This window comes from Centropristis striata, chromosome 7 (genome assembly GCF_030273125.1).
Source record: "Centropristis striata isolate RG_2023a ecotype Rhode Island chromosome 7, C.striata_1.0, whole genome shotgun sequence".
Classification (NCBI taxonomy): domain Eukaryota; kingdom Metazoa; phylum Chordata; class Actinopteri; order Perciformes; family Serranidae; genus Centropristis; species Centropristis striata.
Window position 1 is genome coordinate 14176436 of NC_081523.1, and position 19502 is coordinate 14195937.

The window sequence follows — 19502 nt, forward strand, 5'->3', positions numbered from 1 at the left end:
CGGGCCGAGACAGAGAGCAACAGAAGAGGCAGAATCAGTGAGGAAAGAAGGGAATAGATGGAGGGCTGGGAGCTGGTGTTTGTTGTGCTGGGCTGTGCTCGGCTGTGCATGGCGCAGCATTGACTGCTGAGCCCAAACGGTCACTCATATGACATGTCTGATGTGGGCCAGCCCCTACTATTCAGCCCTTTGTGGTGCCGCCACACTGAGCGGCGTGACAATGAAGTGCAAAGCAGCAGTGGCAAAGAGGGCCAACTATAAGGATGGCCAATCTACTTATGCACCCCAGAGCTGACAGCTTGACATTTCTATTCACCACTCAGAGTGGATGCGAAGGGGGGAGAGATGAGAGAAGGGAGAGAGGAGGGAAGAAAAAAAGAAACGAAATGCTGTTTTTCCTTCAATCATCCTGTTGTATCTTGCCCACACAGTTGTTGTGGTTTACAACATGCCACTCTCCAGGCTTGTTGGTTTTGCTTCAGACAGTTAAGCAGAATAGGGGGTACAGTGGTGGACACAGATAAAAATGAGGCGAGGTGGTAGAAGATAAGTGTTGGCTGCTGATGTACCTGTTTGGACACTCTGGGCTCCTCCTCGATATACTTCTGCTCAATGGGAATCAGCGTCCTGAGACCAGCCTTCACCTGGAGGATGGAGTGAGCACACACAGCGTCATAAAGAGCAAACGGTGAGAGTGAAATGACACAAATTTAAAGTAATATAGATAAATAAAACGACAGAGATGGTGATAATGAATTAGCAGGGAACTAAATAGATCTTTTAAAAATTATCTTGAAGGTTTTTTTAACACGTTGTGTGATGGTTCTGGCAGCACATGCGTAGAGCGTGCCCCATGTCAGAGGCTAGAGAGAGCGGGAGAGAAAGCTGTAAGATGGCCGCTATAGGACACACACAGCGATGGTGAATGGGCGAACAAAGGCTGTTGAGAGGGAGTCTTCGATAATTAAAGCCAAAACGAGGACGAGGGACAAGGGACGAGGGATGAGATGGAAGCGAGGGAGGGAGGGGGACAAACAGAATAAAGACAACAGCAGCGTACAGAGAGGGGGGGTGCTGGAGAGAACAAGAGAGGGATGGAGAGAGTGGATAATGGGGGGTGGGGGGCAAAATAAAAAAAAATCAGGGAGGAGAATCAAAAAAAGCTAAAGAAAGACTTACAGCATTAAAAATCACGTCTATTTCGAGAAAGATGACCCCTTTTGTTGGCCCTGTCAGCTCCTTGCTTTTCAAGGCGTAGGCTTTGCGTTCTCCATTTTGGATCTGTGGGAGAGGGACATGACAGGCGTCTGTCTGGCAATACCCGACTGAATCGGCTCCCCGGGCCACCTTTGAACCCCAGCTGCTGGCGCTGACAGGGAACCCAAAACAACTGTGGCAACTCTGACAAGTACCTGTTCATTACCCACTGCAGCTCGGCTCTGTCAAACAGAAATTAACTATCCTGGGGAATCATACTGTACAGCAGAGCATGGATATATTAGACACAGTACTTTCACAGGCCATCTATATTTTTTCAACTATAAGAGACACACTTCTGTCTATCTTTTTTTTCCTATAAATCGCATCGTTCCATCTCTCGATCAGTGTCATTTTCATCTCTCATCCCCTCACTTTCTTTCTTCTCACCTATCAATCTCTTCTTTTTTTTCCTTAGCTTCTCTTCCATTTTTTCTCCTTCCTGTCATCTCTTTCTCTTTGTGAAATAATAACAGTCTCATCTGTGGAGTTGCAAAAATAACCTCTGCTTTTTATATCTTCCACTGTGTGTTTTCATTCTTTCCGTTCCCCTATGTTCTCTCTATTATCCCCAAAGGAGAAGAAGAAGAAACACACACAGAGATCCGACTTTGACTCACATTTAGTAAAGGAATAGCCACTTTCCCCAGGAAGTCTGCACTTCTGTCTCGGTCCTCGTCGTAAACAGTGACCTCAAGTACCGAGTGGATGTCCTTCACGTTACTGGACCACACACAAAGACAACACCAATGACGTAGATAATGAAATATGGGTTACAAACTGAGACAAAGTGAAAGCTATAACATCTTGCATATGCTTCTCTAAATGTTTAAGACTCACAGAAAACAATTTAAAATCTGAAACGCTACATGAGGCAAAACAAATGCCTTATATTTAAATATGCTCTATTATTTTGACATAAAAATCACCATTAACATGCTTTATGTGATACTTCACTACATTACTGCATGAGCTAAGTAGAACAGGACGTGTAAAAGCTCAGACGTGTCATCTTTTGAAATCTAGGCTAGCGAGAAGATAGCTGATGTTATGGATAGAAAGGAGGCTGTGAGAAAGATGTGCACTCAAAGAATGACTAAATTAACCTTTCCTATGACTGGGAATTCACAAGTTTATATCAAATTCACATGTTAGAAATTATGCATGGTTAGATCTACATTAACATTTAACTATAGCCTCAGTGTAACTATTTATTTAAAAATTTGTTTTAATAATTATAGCAATTTGTGATAAGATTTTTTTCTCTTCTATTAATATATTCCCTGGATTTACTGTCGACATACAACACATTTTAAAGCACTATTAAATAAGCATTTTTTAAGTTTAAAGCTTTTTAATGAAAAAGGCATTTCTTACTAAAAACTATCATCCGAATGTGTTTTTTCAAAGCTCAGATCAGACAAGAATTAATGAAAATCAAACAAACAAAACAAAAAAACATGAACATTGCTATTAATTAAAATATATTATTATTTAGAATTATTGTAATTATTTATATATTTTATATTATTTAATAAGACTGTTGCTCTGACTTTATCATCCTGTGATTAAAAGATACAATAATGTAATTTTTTCATTACTGCAGTGGATACAAATTGTGTGACATGTGGATGTTGGATAAACCACTTACAAAGTGAAGACCTTGTTCCACTCTGGGTTGAGGTTTTTGTAGACAGTGTGCGTCTGCAGCCGATCGTTACTTAGCTCCACCACACAGAATGGGTCACTCTTACCTGCCGAGCCAAAAGACAAAAGGAAAAAAGGCATACAAGAGTGACCTTCTCAGTGAAAAGAGGGACATAAATACAGGAGACATTAAACTTTAGTTAGCTTGAGGTTTCAAGGAAAGCGAGAATCTTAAGTAATTCCAAGAAGCTTTTGTCTATCTCCAGTCCCTCATATTATTAACACAGATAGTATATAGCATCCTCCCCTACTCCGACATGACAGCTCCAATACCCTGAACTTATCAGAGCTGTAATAATATGATCCGTTCATTTTTAGCCCTGATGCCATATATACATTATAAAACAGTATATCAGTGGAACAGCTGCAAGCCGTTTCTATCAACACCCTGGGAACATGGACAACTAGAAGATAAGCTCCAGGACAACTGTGCCCTGGGCAGTCACAAGGAGGGGGTGGGAGAGTGAAAAGAGAGAGGAGACTTTGAGAATGGATGGTGCAGAGAACACAGACGGTGATGAGGCTCTGAAGGCCATAGAAGTTCAAAGTAGAAGATAAAGACAGCCGAGCAGCGGTGTGAGAAACATAGCTGGTCCATGATTAGCGATTCCAAGCGAGCGGCGAGACGGCAGCGGCAAAGTGAGTGAAAGCAAAAATAACACAAGAATTAAATGATGAAAGAGTGACAGAGAAAATATTTCCTCCTCATCCTTTTTGGTTTTGTTATATTGACAGCAATGCAAATGAATACAAACAGTGAAAAGGTTTTTGGATATGAAAATTGAAATTTAACACTTATGTTTATTACAGGGAAATGCACAGTTTCAAACACTGGCAGCAAAGGTGGTTTAATCACTATAACACAAGTGACATTTCACAGTAATAATAACAAAACATAATATGACAAAATATAGATTTATCCTACAGAATAAATTATTTTTAAAAAACTTTAGGATCACATATGAAATCATTTGAGTGGCCTGCCGCTGCCAAAAGATAAAACTTTAATACACTGTGTGAGAACTTTAAAGACCCTTAGATGTTATAAAACATAGATATGATTTATGGCTCACTATAAATCATATTCATTAATGCTAATTCATTCCAACAAAACTTTCAATTCAGAATTTACTACAGTTATGTAACCGTGTAGAGAGAGGCTGAGAGAGACCGAGAGGAGAAATAAACATAATCACAGAGTTATTTTTTCCTCCTGAGAATAGCGTACTGTACTATAATAATCAAAACCAGTAATGTCCTATATATTCTCTATTTGTTTACTAACATCTCACATTTCAATTTCTTTGTACACAGAAAGGAGTGAGACCAGCTCCCCATGCCTGCCAGCCCACCTCCCTTCGATTGCCTCAAAATGAACTAAAAACAACAAAACTCTTAATTCAGGCTTTGATCATTATTTTTTATTAAAACTGTTGGGAGCCGTTGCGCTGTTTGTTCAAGCTTATCACTTGAAAAGACTGGGTCAGGAAGTTTAAAAAAAATATGTCCCAAACGGATTCCCATGGAAAATACTGAGAATATTGAAATGTTGGTAAAGTGGCAATGTTGCATAATAAGACTCGATAAAGTTGGGATTGAGTTCAAAGCCCCCCGCCACATTTCTGTACGTGCTTATGTGTGTCCGTCCGTCCGTGTGTGTGTGTGTGTGTGTGTGTGTGAGTGTCATTGATTGGTGTGATTTTCTTCAAATGTTGTGACAAGGGCAGGACATTTAGTGGGTGTGCAAAGTAAATGTCACCGTGATCAATGCTGAGCCGTAGGTGTTGCCTTTCATATCTGTTTGTGGGGCTCTATTGATGTATAGCGTTTGAAGTGGATATTGACAGCTATGACTCCTACGATAGAAAACAAGATACATTAAAATAGACAAAAGACAATAGACTTAAGAGCCCACTTCTCCATGCTGCTTTGTGAACAGACTTTGCTAGCATAACACTTAAGCTATGTTTTGTATTAAAATGCAAATCATTCCTTGGACCCATCATGAATGCACACAAAGATGTTAAAATTGTACACAAGTTTAAAAGAATATATTCTGGCTGTAATATTTTTACAGTAGTGAAAATTTGAAATCTTCCCTAATCATCCGCAGCGCTTCCATAGCATAAACGATTATAATGTTGTCCCCACAAATCAAGTCTGATTAAATTTAAATGCAATCATCCAAATTAAGAAATGGAAATTATTTCTGCAGAACCCCGTCCCTCCCCCATTTTCCCTCTAATATTCTGTTTTAATGACATGGCAGGCTGTGTTGCCGCAGAGAGCCAGTTGTCATTGGTGATGAACTTTCACCTTATTGGCCGCCAGCACCAGAGGCGGCTGTCTTAACCAATTACACGCTCAGGTTTGAGCGCCACTCAGAGATCATCCAGGTAATGTCCGAGCAAAGCTCCTCCCCCCTCTGGGTCCCGTCTCGGTGGCGCTGGCGGAGGGTTTGCAGCGAGGAGCGGGCTCAAACTCATTTCAGTGTGCCCTAAGATAAGTGTGGAGGATGAATACAGTACGGAGGCGAGGGAGCGTGCTGTAATTGCCTCGCAGGAAGCTTAGAGTTAGTGAGGAGTTTGAGGTTGGAGAGGGAGTGTGCGCTCTCATGTTCCTGTATAATCACAATTAATTATGATTCACACTTTAAAATGGAAATCAGTTGCATTTTTGTTGCATTTATTTTCATTTTTCCATTAATTTTAAAAGGCTATACGATATTATCTACAGTAGTCCTCCAAGTGTCAAGTAATGCACTGGAAAATCTACACTTTAACTGGCAATTTTTTTGTTTTCATACTGAGTGAAAAAGAATAAGTTCTGCATGCACTATGGTGCTGCGGCTGGAAGTGCATGTGTGCGTGTGCCCATGTGTGTGTTACTATTGAAATGTTCTAACAGTATAGCATCCACTCAGAGGGACAAGAGTAGGCAGACAAAAGGGATTGTTGGTTTTAGAGACTATTTTCAGTTATCCTACTCGGGCTGGAGAGGAGCTACTCCACAAAAACACTTCAATTAGAGCGAGAGAGATGGCCAAAGAGGAGAGAGCGAGAGAGAGCGAGAGAGAGAGAGAGAGAGAGAGCGAAAGAGAGAGAGAGGGAAAAAGACGGGAGAGGAGACAGGCAGCGTGAATGGGAGAGAGACGGTGAACTCTTTCTCTCTCACTGACCTCCTCTTTCTCTGTCTGTCTGTTTGTCTGTCCGTCTGTTTCTCTCTCACCTTGCTCCTGACCCTCTCTTGGTCTGGGCTGTTAAAATAGGGTGTTCATGTGGTGAGGGCTCTTATGTGGCTCTTACAGAGCTATTGTTTCTGCCAGTGACACACACACACACACACACACACACACACACACACACACACACACACACACACACACACACACACACAGCGTCAGACTCAAAACAGGAACAAGCCATCTAGAAACAACCCTTTTGCCTGTCGGATATCTGTATCAGTTTGCCTACTGTATCTATCTTCGTAGGGCAAGAATGCCTGTAAGAAATGGTTTTCTGGGGAACAAAGGAAAAGTCTTTTCCTTTCTTTTTTATTGCTTGCAAAGATGGATAAATTCAAAAAAGGTTACACATTTGACTGTCTAAATTTGAGATCTCTTTGGCTATAACAAAAAAGTAATGTGTGAAAATCTGCATGTGAAACCAAAGCTGTTTTGTTTTGTTTTTTGTTGTTGTGAATAAAAGGAGTCCCATGTGGAAACATCTTCATCATCTCTGTTCTGTTTTTTAGCACATGACAAATACAAGTTTTCAAAGTGAAACATATTTGATACGCAAATGTGCATGTGGAAAAAAAACTAGAGCCAAACGATCAATTGGACGATATAATCGGCCGATATTGACTGATAATAAACATACATAGATGTTTATTTGGCTATTTATTTTATTTATTATCTCAGTGTTTATTTCAAGAATTGGTGTAATACATTGTATGTGTAATAGATAAAATGTTAAATATTTTTGAAAAGTTGTTTCTTTGTAAAAAGCAGCATTCTGAACAAAGCATGCACAATACACATGGAAAAGGTCTATTTTCACTCAGAAATTCACATTATCAGCTGCAATATCCCTCAATATGCCCATTTAAAGTTATTCTTTTCAACAATCTCATATTGGTCAGGCTAAAAAAAAAACATATCTTCTTTGAATTAAAAATCATTGACAAAAAAGAAAAATTCTTTGTCTGTCTAATTTTGAAAAAAGCATGTTTCTTGTGGGTTTTCAAATCTGAATTCCACCTTTTCTTCTTAGTCTTAGTAGTTTGTATGTAAAAATTTTAGTCCTGGCACCACAAGACATGCTGCACTTTAACCATGCAGTAAGCCTGTAGCAATCATTTCAAGTCACCACAGGCTGTAGAGGCACTGCTCTGAAATAAAACATGTTCTCTATGACCAAGTCAAACTGGCAGAGGCAAAGTGAAAGGCAAACAAACAGCCACTAGACATTATATTTCCACACTTTTACTCTTTTGGTTTTTTTTGGATGGATCCATGAAGCTCAGACTGAATGATGAGCTCTACAACGAGGTCACGGAGCAAATTTCTGCTCCGAGTGAAATACAAGAGCCAGAGAACCATTAGCCCTGCACTCGGGCTGCTCCGGTCGCTCCACGCAATAACCCAAATCAACCAGCTCCACTCTGTATTGGCTAATGGGACTGTGGCTGTTTCAAATGGAGGAAAACTCTAACTCTCTCTCTTTCTCTTACACACATACACACACAGACACACACATCTTCTCTCTCTACTAGATAATACAGAGTGAAAAACTAGGCCTGTCCACTGTAGACCTAATTAAAAGTAAGAATTAATGGAGAATGGAGGATTCAGAGAGAGCAAGCAGAGAAAGAGCAGGAGGAGGGAGGAGGAGGGAGAGAGATTTGTTGGTTCAAATATGTACTTTTTCTCTATTATTCAAATGAGCAGCCTGCATCTTTTCTAAAAATGCGGAGACAAATTTAGCGTCCTGCACAAAGTAGACTTTAACTCTCTCTGAGGATTCTCGCAGAGGATCATCCCTTAAACCAAAATTACACCCTGACTTTATCTTTGGCTAGATTTATGGCAGATTGCTGGTGGAGGCAAATGTGCCACACAAATTGTTAAATGTCTAGTTGCAAAACTCAAGCAAAAGTTATTTAAAGCAATAAATACTGCTGTTATTGATAGCATTACTATTATTATCAGATGCTCTTTAGTGCACACTCTGATGGTAAAGTATCAACAGAAATTGCAACACAACAGCAAAAATGGAGGCCTATTTGTCTGATTATTTTTAAGTGTATGAATATATGAGCATAAATGAAAGAGTGAAAAATGAAGAGACTAACTTTTAACAATGCACACGAGAACTGCAGAGGTTAGAGTCCTCTTGTTTGGACTTAAGGTCATTGTCTTACCTGTGACATCTGCTGCCATCAGTCCCTCAGCCCCGATGACCTTTACCTGCACCACACCGACATCTTTCAGGTTGTGGAATGACCTCCACAGGCTCTGAAACATCACAGGGACAGGGGTGAAAGGTCAAAGAGGACGCCAAATTAGCATTGAAGAGAAAGGCAGGTCAATAGCCTGACATTTTATTAAGAGAGGAAAGGGTAGAATATGTCCTTTAACAGTCCTGATTTGAAAATGTAGAGCTGGCATTTATAGTCTAACGGAGGGCAAATGGCCACGTTTAATTTCACTGAATAGCTGTGCTTGCCTGTTTGAAATGTTCCTTAACTTTGTACTTTTCAGATAAAATGGAACTTCAGTGATTTTGGTAAAGAAGATGAGGCATGAAAAATATAGTGTAAAAGGTCACAGTGAATAAATACAGTGCACAGATAAAAGTTGAACAAATAGGGGTCTCTGTATACAACAGGCAAGTTCAACACTATAACATTTTTTCATGAACCACATGAATAGATTTCAGCATTATATTTTTCCTTATATACACTGAGAAGGCTAACTCAAGGTGAGAATGCACAGAAAACTGTTTTATTAACTATAAACTTTTGCAATTAGTGCAAGGGTTTTGTGTGTTTCCCAAAGGTGTTTACACAGGGAAAACTGGTGGGACATGTTCCCACCACTTCTTAAATTAGCTGATTTGGTCCAATCGATTTTTATAGGTATTATTTGGAAAGAAGAAAAAAAAGTTCTTAAAAATAGCTTGAACCAAAATATTTAAACTAACCAATGAAAATGATTCGGGTAAGGTTCATTTGCACAGTAAGAATTCATGCAATGCAACATAAATGCAGAAGACACAAATGTGCAAATCAGTTGCGACTGGGGAGGTGGTACATATAGATGCGCGTTACTTTTGCGATCAAAATTGTTGTGCGTTATATGCTGAGTATTGTCATACTGTCTGCAGTAGCATGCAGTATTCCCTTGTTAAAGCACCATTATGACGGGGTTTTTTCAGCCAGAAGTATCTACTCTGAACTCTGATCCCAATTACATTGCCCTAAATTGCAAAGATGTTGAAGACCACTTTTATTTTACCTGATCGCCTATGGAGCGACCACTTTTTGTGAGTAGAGGAGTGTCAGTCTCAAGGTTTTGTGGCAGACAATGTTTGTATGGGATTTGGACATCCTGTCTCTGTCTTTAACAAGAACAAAATACTGAAGTTTGATTTCAGTTTTAACAGATTTTGATGTGCTTGATTGTACAAATTTTCAGCTTTTGTGTTTACTTTTTTGTCACTCCATAAATTGCTTCCTCACAATGTTGTGTGCAAGAAAAATGAGCTGTTAAGAGTGTGTGAATAGTAACATGAATATCAGCAGAGGAGGAAAGGCAAAAGTGAAATATATGCAGTTTGAAATGAGAAAATTCTTACAACAACCAAAAATCTGTACATGTGCAATGTATAACAAAATAGGAATATAAAGAAAAAATGTGTAAGAAATGACAGCATATGTGCATGGTTTATATACTGCCTAAACTTCTGCTTGTGTGTTTGTTTGCTTTGTAGAGACAGAGAGAGAGAGAGCATTAGGCCGATAATATAATAATAGAGATATTGTGGTGAGTTGACGCATCCAGTGAAGCGTGACTGGCAGTGATATCATTGTTAGGAGGCAAACACACACTGACCTCCGCACACACACTGTCCAACATCCAAACAAAAGAGGGGGGAAAAAATACTCACGATAGCTAAACAAACCAACTGTAAAACAACAAGCATACAAGCTTACTTACATACACACACACACACACACACACACACACACACACACACACACACACAATCCCCCCCCTGATATTATTCTCCTTTTTGAATGCTCACACACCATAAAGACACATTTACACAGAGCCAAGAAATGCCATGAGGGCCTGTGATCGTCTACAATGAGAAGGGAAATACTGTATGTACAAGGTTTTAATTAGCAGGAGAAAGAATAATGACTGTGTAAAAACTAGTCTGTAAATCTGTGGAATAAAGGGAGACCTGTGGAGATCAACGGCTGGGCCATGAGGCATGGGCACACACTGGCAACAACGCACAATCATAAACTCATGCTTTGTTCACGCCCAAATACTCAGGTATAAACACATGCATAGAAAACCTACACTGAGGCCAAATTGAGTAGCATGTCAGTGTGTCTTAAAAGCAAAGTGGAAATGCACTTCACTTCAATTTATTTCTCTCTCTCTGGCAATAACCCCTTCCATCCCCACAGGAGTAATTATAATTTAAATTTCAGAGTCAGGGCCAGGCTACAGACTTAATTCATTATTACCAACTCTGTCAGACTCTGCCTGTTTCCAGCGATATCATTGTCCAAAAGCTCTCTAAAGGAGATGAGAGGGGAGAGTGTGTGAAAGAAAGAGAGGGGGAAAGAGGGGATGTGAAAGAGAGAGAAAGAGAGACATACAGAGAGAGAGAGAGAGGGGGAGAGAGGGGACAACTCTCAATTTTAAGGCACGATTTCTCTGAAGATACAGCTGCTTGTTGTGATTATTGGGGAGCAGCCAAGAAGAGAGACACAAGGAGAAAAAGAGTCAAAGAGAGGGCATGAGGGAGGCAACAGAGGAAATGATGAGGGCAAACTAATGGCTGACTAGTTTGTGTGTTAGTTTCCAACAGTAGTCATCTAGCTGGGAATCGCATTTTCGGCTGTATTTTGTTTGTTGTTTAGCAAGATTCTTGTGCAGCTACTTGAGTTTGGACACTTATTGTTTGAGAAGTTTTATTTCTTTTGTTAGGTGGAAAAAAGCTTTTTTTTTTGGCTTTAAAGGTAACATTGTTCACATTTTGAGGTTCATAGTTTGGCTTCTACTAGAACACATTTGCATGCTTTAATGTTGAAAAAAAAAAATCTTTTCTCATACTGTCTGTAGTAGAACACCTGAATTGACCCTCTGTCTGAAATGCTCCGTTTTAGCACCTGTCTTTTTAAGTCCCCCTTTTATGCCCAAAATCTGCTCTGATTGGCCAGTTTTCTTCTGCATCTGCAAAGTCCCTGTAGCCTGGAAATGACTGTAACAGTACTGTAGCAGCACATTCACCTCTATATACTGAATTGTAACAACACAAACTTATGAAAGTCCTGACAGGTCATTTAAAGGGACAGTTTCTGAGTATGGGCTTTGTGCATTTGTCCATGGATTGAGCATGTTGGTACTTTCACAGTACTTAGACCTGCTATATAATCAATAAATAAAAAAGCAGGGGTGTAACGGACACAACATCCACAGATCTCGTTACGTGGTCTCATCTTCTGTGTCACGGTCTCATGAATGCAGCAATATGTGCCTGACAAAGACATTCTGCAAGGACATATTCTAGACCCAAACGTGACCATGGCCTGCTTCCGGATGGAGCAGTAAGAATATCGGGAGAAAGGTTGCGGTGCTTGTGAACAAAAGGTGGTGTAACTTCAGGCTTATTACCCTTAAAGAAAGCATCTGTACCTTGGATATCGAACTGTAAGCCACAAGTTTACACAGTTTACAAAAATAGGCTTTACTATACTACTATTATTTACTATTTCTTTATTGAATTATCAGAAAACATGTTATGTCATACTATATATTGTTCTCAAGATATTACATTTCTTGCAAGTCCTACTTTAAGTAGCAAAAAAGTAAGTTTTTGATATTGTATTATAAAACATACGAGTATCATAATTTCAAACAAAACCCAAGGCAGTGGTTTCAACATTGATACACAGGTACATTAAATGGCACTGAGATGGAATGAAGAAAATGAGACAGAATTACTTCTTTAATGTATGGATGCAGAGAGGTTTTTTTTCACCACCCCAACCCATCATCCACACTCCATCCCTTCCTCCCACCATACAGGCTTCCCTGAGGGGACATTTAAGGTTCAGCCTCAATCCATGACTGGCGGAGAGAACATACCCATCCTCCACGAGGATTCAAATCCTCATCAGAGAGATAAACCGTAAAAGATGGAGTAGACGGAAAGACAGACAGGTAGAGAGAAAGAGAGATGAAGCGAGGCCAAGACCGACCCCCATCCCTTTATTTATGTCTCCACACACCCCCATCAGCACGCAGGTGGACTGACGGGTAAGAGGAGGAGATGAAAAGGAGGGATGAACAGAGGAGAGAAGAGAAAAATGGAAGGACAGAGTTGGCTTTCATAAAACAAACCCCCGCCCTGCCTGTGATTGACATCTTGTCATTGTGACATCTTCTTCCCGTCTCTGTCACACTCAACAGACACACAAACACACAGATGAATCAGCCCCGGCATAGGCTTACGACTCGCTGTCATCTTTGCATCGTGTCACCTTTCATCAGTGCTCCATATAACATTTCACACAAAGCGTCTGCCCAGCAGCCGCGCAGTTCAGGGGGACATTTAATCAAATGCCTGTGAAATGCTCAAACGCAGACCAAATGCTAACAACTACCTCCCAATTCCCACTCCTGTTCATCAACTCAGCATCACTGTCTGTCAAGATTCTCTCTCAAAGTTTTACCCTCCTCCTGTCCCACACTTCACAGCAGCCCCTTATCTCACTTCCTGTCCAGGTTGTGTCCTTTCTCCTCACCTTAGAGCAGTGCACTGGAGTGGGTGGGAGAGGTACTGCAGGTGTGTGTGTGTGTGTGTGTGTGTGCGTGCGTGCATGTGGGTGGGTTTTGAAGTGCCACCACTTCAGCGGAGGTCGCCATGTCCTCCTTCTCTCATCCACCCATCTTGCGGCCACCTCAGGCCCATTAAGAGCCATTAGTGTGTGTGCTCCTTTGCCATCATAATGCATAAATCTCTTTCTCTCCTTTTCCCTCTCTCCCTCTGTCCCTCTCTACTTCTGGGAAACAGTAATTAGGGATGAAGGAAAGGTTACGGTGAGAAATAGTACATCTAAGGCAGTTGTCACTAAGTGTATTGCACTGTGTTGCATATAGCTCTGCCGCCAGCTGCATTCAAAGTAGTTTGCAGTAGAAAATCATGTGTACTCATTCACACGCATACATGGGGTACACATGCAAGTGTACTGAGGCACTCACAAACCTGGCAGACATACACGCGCACACACAAAGCCGTCACAATGCACAACAGCGAGAATGAGAGGGCCATTAATGAGCTCGGCACTAGCATCAGATCCCAGCACTCAGGTGTCTATTATCTGCTTTCTTCAATGGCCACAGATTGGGATGAGGAAAAAACACCTGCCAAATGCAACACAGTGACCTCATTGTGACCACATGAGGTGTGGCATGTGTGCGAGTGTGTTATGTGTGTGTGTTGGATTTAAAATCTGTAATGTCTTTTTAGAGATTGTTAGAGAGTGTTTTTTTTTGTTTTTTTACAATACCTGCACTTTGCAATCCACTGCTACACACTGCCTTAAAGTAACCTTGTGTGTGTTTTTATGATGATCAGGGGGCCCCACTCTGCTGAAGGCTGGCACGAGCAGAGGATTTCAATTGTTTTCTCTTCCTCGTTCTCATTTGTGAAGGTATCTGCTCTTTAAAGCTGTGATGATGACAGCATGGTACTTGTATTGCTCCACCAACCCCCATCTTTTTATTAGATAGCCGACGCAGGAAGGTGCTGTTTTTGCATGTGTCTGTATGTGTGTGCCTGTTTGTGATTAGCAGTCGTGGATGCTTTGTGCAGGCTTGTGCTGGACAGCTGATTTCAAGCTGATAATACCAGTCAGTAAAAATGTGCCAAGCAAAATAACATACACCTACACATGCACACACACACACACACTGGGTAGATTAGTAGGCTTTGAGCAGCAATGTTATGTATTGGTGGTGGTACTTGGTCTTATCTGTGCTCTTTGATAAGGTACATCTTTATTAAATTCTCTAACTGAAAGAAGGCCAGTCAGGGGAAAAGGAATATGTTAATCGGTAGGGACCATTCAAGTCTTCAAACCGACCTTAATGTGCCCCTCCATCTGCAACCCCCCACCTTCTACCACCCTCTATCTCTCCATCCCTTCATCGAACGGGAGGACCACAGTGGCGACAGACAAAGAGTTGAGGCTGCTGGGAGAGCGGGACAGGGATGGGGAGTGTGGGAGAGAGAAGGAGGCAGGGAAAAGAGGCAGGCGAAGGAAGGGAAATGTCTTGCCTTCAGCCGAGCAGAAAAACGGGGTCTGCACGAGTTGTGAGAGAGGTGAAATAGCTTTTTCTTTTCATTTTACACGCCTTCCCTTCCCGGTGCAACCCTCATCCTTTACCTCTCGCCCCCTATTACACACACTCACACAAACACACACACACTCCCCGCCCTCATTTTGTGGCTGTGAGGAGAGGCACAGTGCGTGTATGACTCAGTCCTAGAGCTCCCCCCTCTGATCTTGGGTGGTTGCTGCAGCGCGGAGCAGAGTGGTCAACCTCCTGTGGCTAGCCAATAAGGCACCGCCACGGTTATGTAGGTCGTGGATCCCGTGTTCGACCTGTGGAGCCTCACCGTTGGTGCCTATGCAAGCAGCGAAAGACGCAAACATACACCAGCTGGGACGTACCGGCAACTGAAATCAGAACACACTCTATAACCTCACAAACACAGACATCTACTTACTGTTCGGTACAGCGTGTGAACACACACACACAAAGTGTACCAACACATAAAAGCACACGTAACTAAGTGGTACTCATGGGGAAAATGTGCTCCAACAACTCTCCAAGACAATTAAATGTAATAATGATTAAACAAAAATGTATCTTTTTTAGTTATTAAGTCCTAAATGAATCTAAAAACATTAAGTGAATGCTTAATTAAGTGAAAAATCTTACATTTTCTATTCAAAGCCATGAGTCAAAGCAAGTATAACTGCAGCACTGAGTGATAACTGCTGATTCTGTTGATGTGCAGAGAAATGTCGCATGTCAAGGCTGTCAGTGAATGAAACCTATTGAGAGTGTGTGTGAGCATGTGTGTGAGTGTCTCTTTGTAGCCAGGAGTGAAGATGACAGGGTGTGAGGGGTTAACTAGGCTAAGACAAAGACACAGGCTGAAACCATTGTGCTGAGTAGAGGGCCTCTGGGGCAGATGGGGCCTTCAGGCTCTCTTTTTCTCTCACTCCAATACTAAGCTCAAATCAATGACAACTTGCTAACAAGCGAAGACATTTTACACACAAATAAATGAGCCCACATGCATTAATCATAAATGCACAAGTCAATGCAGCATGCTGATGCAAATACCGCACAATACTGCTGCCGTGAATCATAGCAGCAGAAACCAACCGCCGAAGTGAGCCTCCATCCTTTCCAAACAGTTAGACCAAGCCTCTCAACCCTTGTGTTTCATCCTTCCTTTCTTACCCTTTGTGAATCTCATCATCTCCCTCACTCCTCTGCTCTCCACTTCTTTGAACTTCAAAACGGCAGCTGCAGCTCGGTGGGTTTTATTTTCAAATCTCAGCACATTAGCTTGTGAAAAAAGGGGGACTCTTCTTGATGAATAAGTGAGATTCTTCGACAAATGTGAATCAATTGTGACTTTATAACAATCAGAAGTCTGATGATAAATGTGTGAGGGAGTTGTTGCTTGACACGTCAGACTGAATCATGACACAAAAGAAACAATACTTTTCTTTATCCGTGCAACTTGAACATGTCGACATGCGACATGCGTCACACAGATATCAGTTAAAGGCAGAAGCCACAGTATCAGGTATTCAGTCAGTTATACAAGGAGTGGCTGGGTCAGATTACGGCCATTTGTGAAGGAAAATTTGAGCATGTGGAGTACTCCATAACAGATTAAGGTGAATTGGCATAATAGTTATTGTGTAGTTATATTAACTTTCTCTTTTATTTATGTTTTGATACAATTTCTGGTCTTTCAGTTGAGCTCTCACACATTGGGCCTTGTGGCAAAAGTGATAAATTTAATATTATATGAAATAATATATATTCTTATTTTTGTTGGTTTCCAAGATTTGTTCTTCTTCTTAGAATGTGTATTGTTATTTGTGTTATTTTTTCTTATTGTCTGACCCACAGATTCCTGGGATTCATCAGTGTTTTAATTTTGCTCTTTTCTTAATGCAGGTAAGAGCAATTGGTGAAATTTCTTTGAGAGCCCTCTTACAAAGAGAAGGAAAAAGTCTTTCAAATGTGTTTTTGTTTTCACAAATTGTTTGTCCAATGCAAGGAAACATAAGTTTAAAATTTGAGGGGAAAAGAAAAACATAAACAGGATGGTTTAGAATGTTTGGTGCATCTGGAGTTGACTTTTCTATTTTCTTTGTCTTAACAAAACAATAAGAGAAAATACAGGAAATAATTAAGACAATGCTTTCTTTTCCTAATGTTCTCTCTCAAAAGTATTCACACAACATAATCTTGTCCTAAACTCACTAGCAACACAAGGCCACTCTTACAATAAAAGTAACTCACATATCTCTGCAGGATCTGGTGTCTCTCATTCGGGTCGTCCAGCATGTTTATTGACAGGTCTGAGATGGAAACAGCGGCGGAGGCAGTGAGTGTAACCAGCAGCACCAGCAAACCTTCACCTTCCTCCAGTGGCAGGTCCAGCTTGTATGTGTGTTCTTTACTAAGATGTGACAGGTCGATGGTAGACCTAGAGTGCACACACACAAATAAAAATAGAAATAGCAGTGCATTTTGTGGGGAAGCTGACTGTGCTGAAACACACACTCATAGTAAAAGAGGAAGCTACAGAGCACAATAAAGATCAAACTTAAAGAAATGTTAGTGTAGCCATTCTGGGGGCTGAAGTTTGCAGAAAAAAATGTCTGTGAACTAATAATCACCACAGAATGTCTGTAAAGTTAACATAGAAGTCACGCTGAAAGAGTTCTCCAATTGTGTCTACTCCATCTCGGAGTTATCATCACATCTAAAAGGTTTCATATATTGCACATTGTGTTGGAGCAACAACAGAAACAACATAGTTATAATAAAACGAGCATCATGTCTGTAGAATACAAGCAACTGCAGAAAACTCAGCCAAAGCGGACACAATTAATACCTTTAAGTAGACACCTGAGAGCATCTTCTCTTTATTGAATTGATTTTCTGGCACACTCTTAATATATCTACAGTTAATATCAAGACAGGCCAATAGTAATTACTGGCCTTGGGTCAAAACAGTTCAAAACGAAGGCTTCCTCGAGTGCCTCCATCACGCTATGGTAATGGATGTTGAATGAAAGTTAAAAAAAATAGTAAATCCATACAAAATACTGACATGGCTATTTGATCTTAAATTACTGGACATGCTGTTACTGTGTAACTTTGTCTGTAAGACCAACCCTGTCTGAAAAGGTCCTTAAGTCATAGTAATGTCTGATTCTACTTATACAACCTGACTAAAGACTGATGGCTTTTTCACACCTATAGCTTGCTCTGGTCCAGATCAGTCCATGAGTTTGTAACTTGGAGTATATTACCCTTGGTTTGGTTTCTTTTCACACAGAGAAGATCCAAGGGAACCAAAATGCAACCGGTTGTTTCAGTCCGCACCTGAGTGCAATTGCTGTCTTCCCAAAATCAATCTGGAAAACGAACCAATTTAACCATACTAAACAGGTGGTGTGAAAACCCTGAGATAGCTACATATTCAGAAAGACTGATGACCAATGTACCTTCCCATGAAGTCGTCCTTTTTGCCAGCATCTTTGTCCCAGACTGTAATGTCCACGTAGCCTCCCTGTTCTTCATACAGGTGGAAGTCAAACTGCTCTCTCCACTGGGGGTTCAGTGTTTTGGGAATAGTCTGAGTAAACAACAGAAAGAAATACATTGTTCATATGTGCTTGCACATGTATTATGGAAGGTCAGCTGTTTTCCTATTGTTCAATGTTATATACCACAATATATATACACACACACACAAGGTAACCATCAAATGAATATACTCAAACAGGAGTCTGTTTACCTTGCTCTTGTACTTCTGGTGCCCCATCCTGAATTTGACGTAAGGGTCGCTGAGGCCGTTGGCATCCATGGGCTGGAGGCTGCGACCTTCTATCAGACTGATGCTGACTATACCTCGCCACAGCTGGGCTTTTCTGTGCACATCTGACAGACGCATACTCTGATACTGCAGCAGGCACACACACACACGCAGACACACATTTACACAAACATGTGTGCATTTATACATACACAAGCATGTACACAAGCACCCACAAAATAAACACACATACGCATTAATTACACCCAGGATGGAATAATGACTTGTGTACACTTTATCAACAGGAAAATAAGCAATTAAAAACACATCAAGACAACACTGAGAGGAGCAGGCAAAACACACAAGACTTAAACAGAAAATGATAATTCAACACAATATACCCCTGAGCTCACCTGACGTGCCAGAACATCACTATAAATTACAAAATAAAAAGTATCCCACTGTTTAATTATTTAAACAAATCAAATATCCTGAACACTTCCTTGAGGATGCTGAGAAACTGAAAAAAATGTCCCAGAGTGTGTACTGAGAATCTACTAGACAAAATAAAGTCTGCACAAGACTGTGTGTGTCACTTCAGCAGCCTGGCCTGTTTGTACAAAATCTTATTATAATAAATAAAATTAATAAATAAGGGAATGATTTGTGGACTGCCTTATCCAAAACGGGCAGACCACTGAGATGCTGTTCCAGTGTAACTCTGAAAATGTCCTATTCCATCTGGCTGTACTGTAAGTTGACAGCTCTGCAAATTCAGATTGATGATTCTCCATATTTTAAGTCTGTTTTTTTCCAACAGTTTTCTCAGCACTTACAGGCCTATTTAACCTCTCTTTGAATCGTGTCAGTATCCTTCACTAAAACAAAGAGCAGGGTATTTATTTGTCAAACAAGTGCACCCCTCTCTCTCTCTCTCTTTCTGCCTTTCCCTCTCCTCCTTCCTCGTTAGGGAGAATTTATTAGCATAGCTTTTGTTTTGAGGGTGAATTTCATTAAACTCTGAACAAACCCTGCCTCGCAAGCGCAGGCCTTTGATCTGGAGACGAAGCCTCTTAATTTCCATTCTCCAGACATTAAACAATGCGAATGGCTCCCTGCAATACAGCCAACCTCCCATACTGCAACTCC

The 19502-nt window shown here is 40.8% G+C and overlaps 1 protein-coding gene across 6 annotated transcripts in view; it reads right to left on the reverse strand.

The window, feature by feature from the left end:
- Nucleotides 1–19502, reverse strand: part of mctp1a (multiple C2 domains, transmembrane 1a) — a 153356-nt gene that overhangs the window by 48565 nt on the left and 85289 nt on the right. For 5 of the 6 annotated variants that reach the window (XM_059337990.1, XM_059337989.1, XM_059337991.1 and 2 more), the window contains 8 exons: nucleotides 18336–18500; nucleotides 18043–18173; nucleotides 16829–17015; nucleotides 8389–8482; nucleotides 2909–3011; nucleotides 1878–1980; nucleotides 1180–1281; nucleotides 570–644 (listed from right to left, as the gene is read on the reverse strand). In XM_059337990.1, coding sequence (XP_059193973.1) covers nucleotides 570–644; nucleotides 1180–1281; nucleotides 1878–1980; nucleotides 2909–3011; nucleotides 8389–8482; nucleotides 16829–17015; nucleotides 18043–18173; nucleotides 18336–18500 — 960 coding nt within the window. The remainder of the gene's footprint in view (nucleotides 1–569; nucleotides 645–1179; nucleotides 1282–1877; nucleotides 1981–2908; nucleotides 3012–8388; nucleotides 8483–16828; nucleotides 17016–18042; nucleotides 18174–18335; nucleotides 18501–19502) is intronic. The other variant, XM_059337992.1, reaches the window with a different exon arrangement.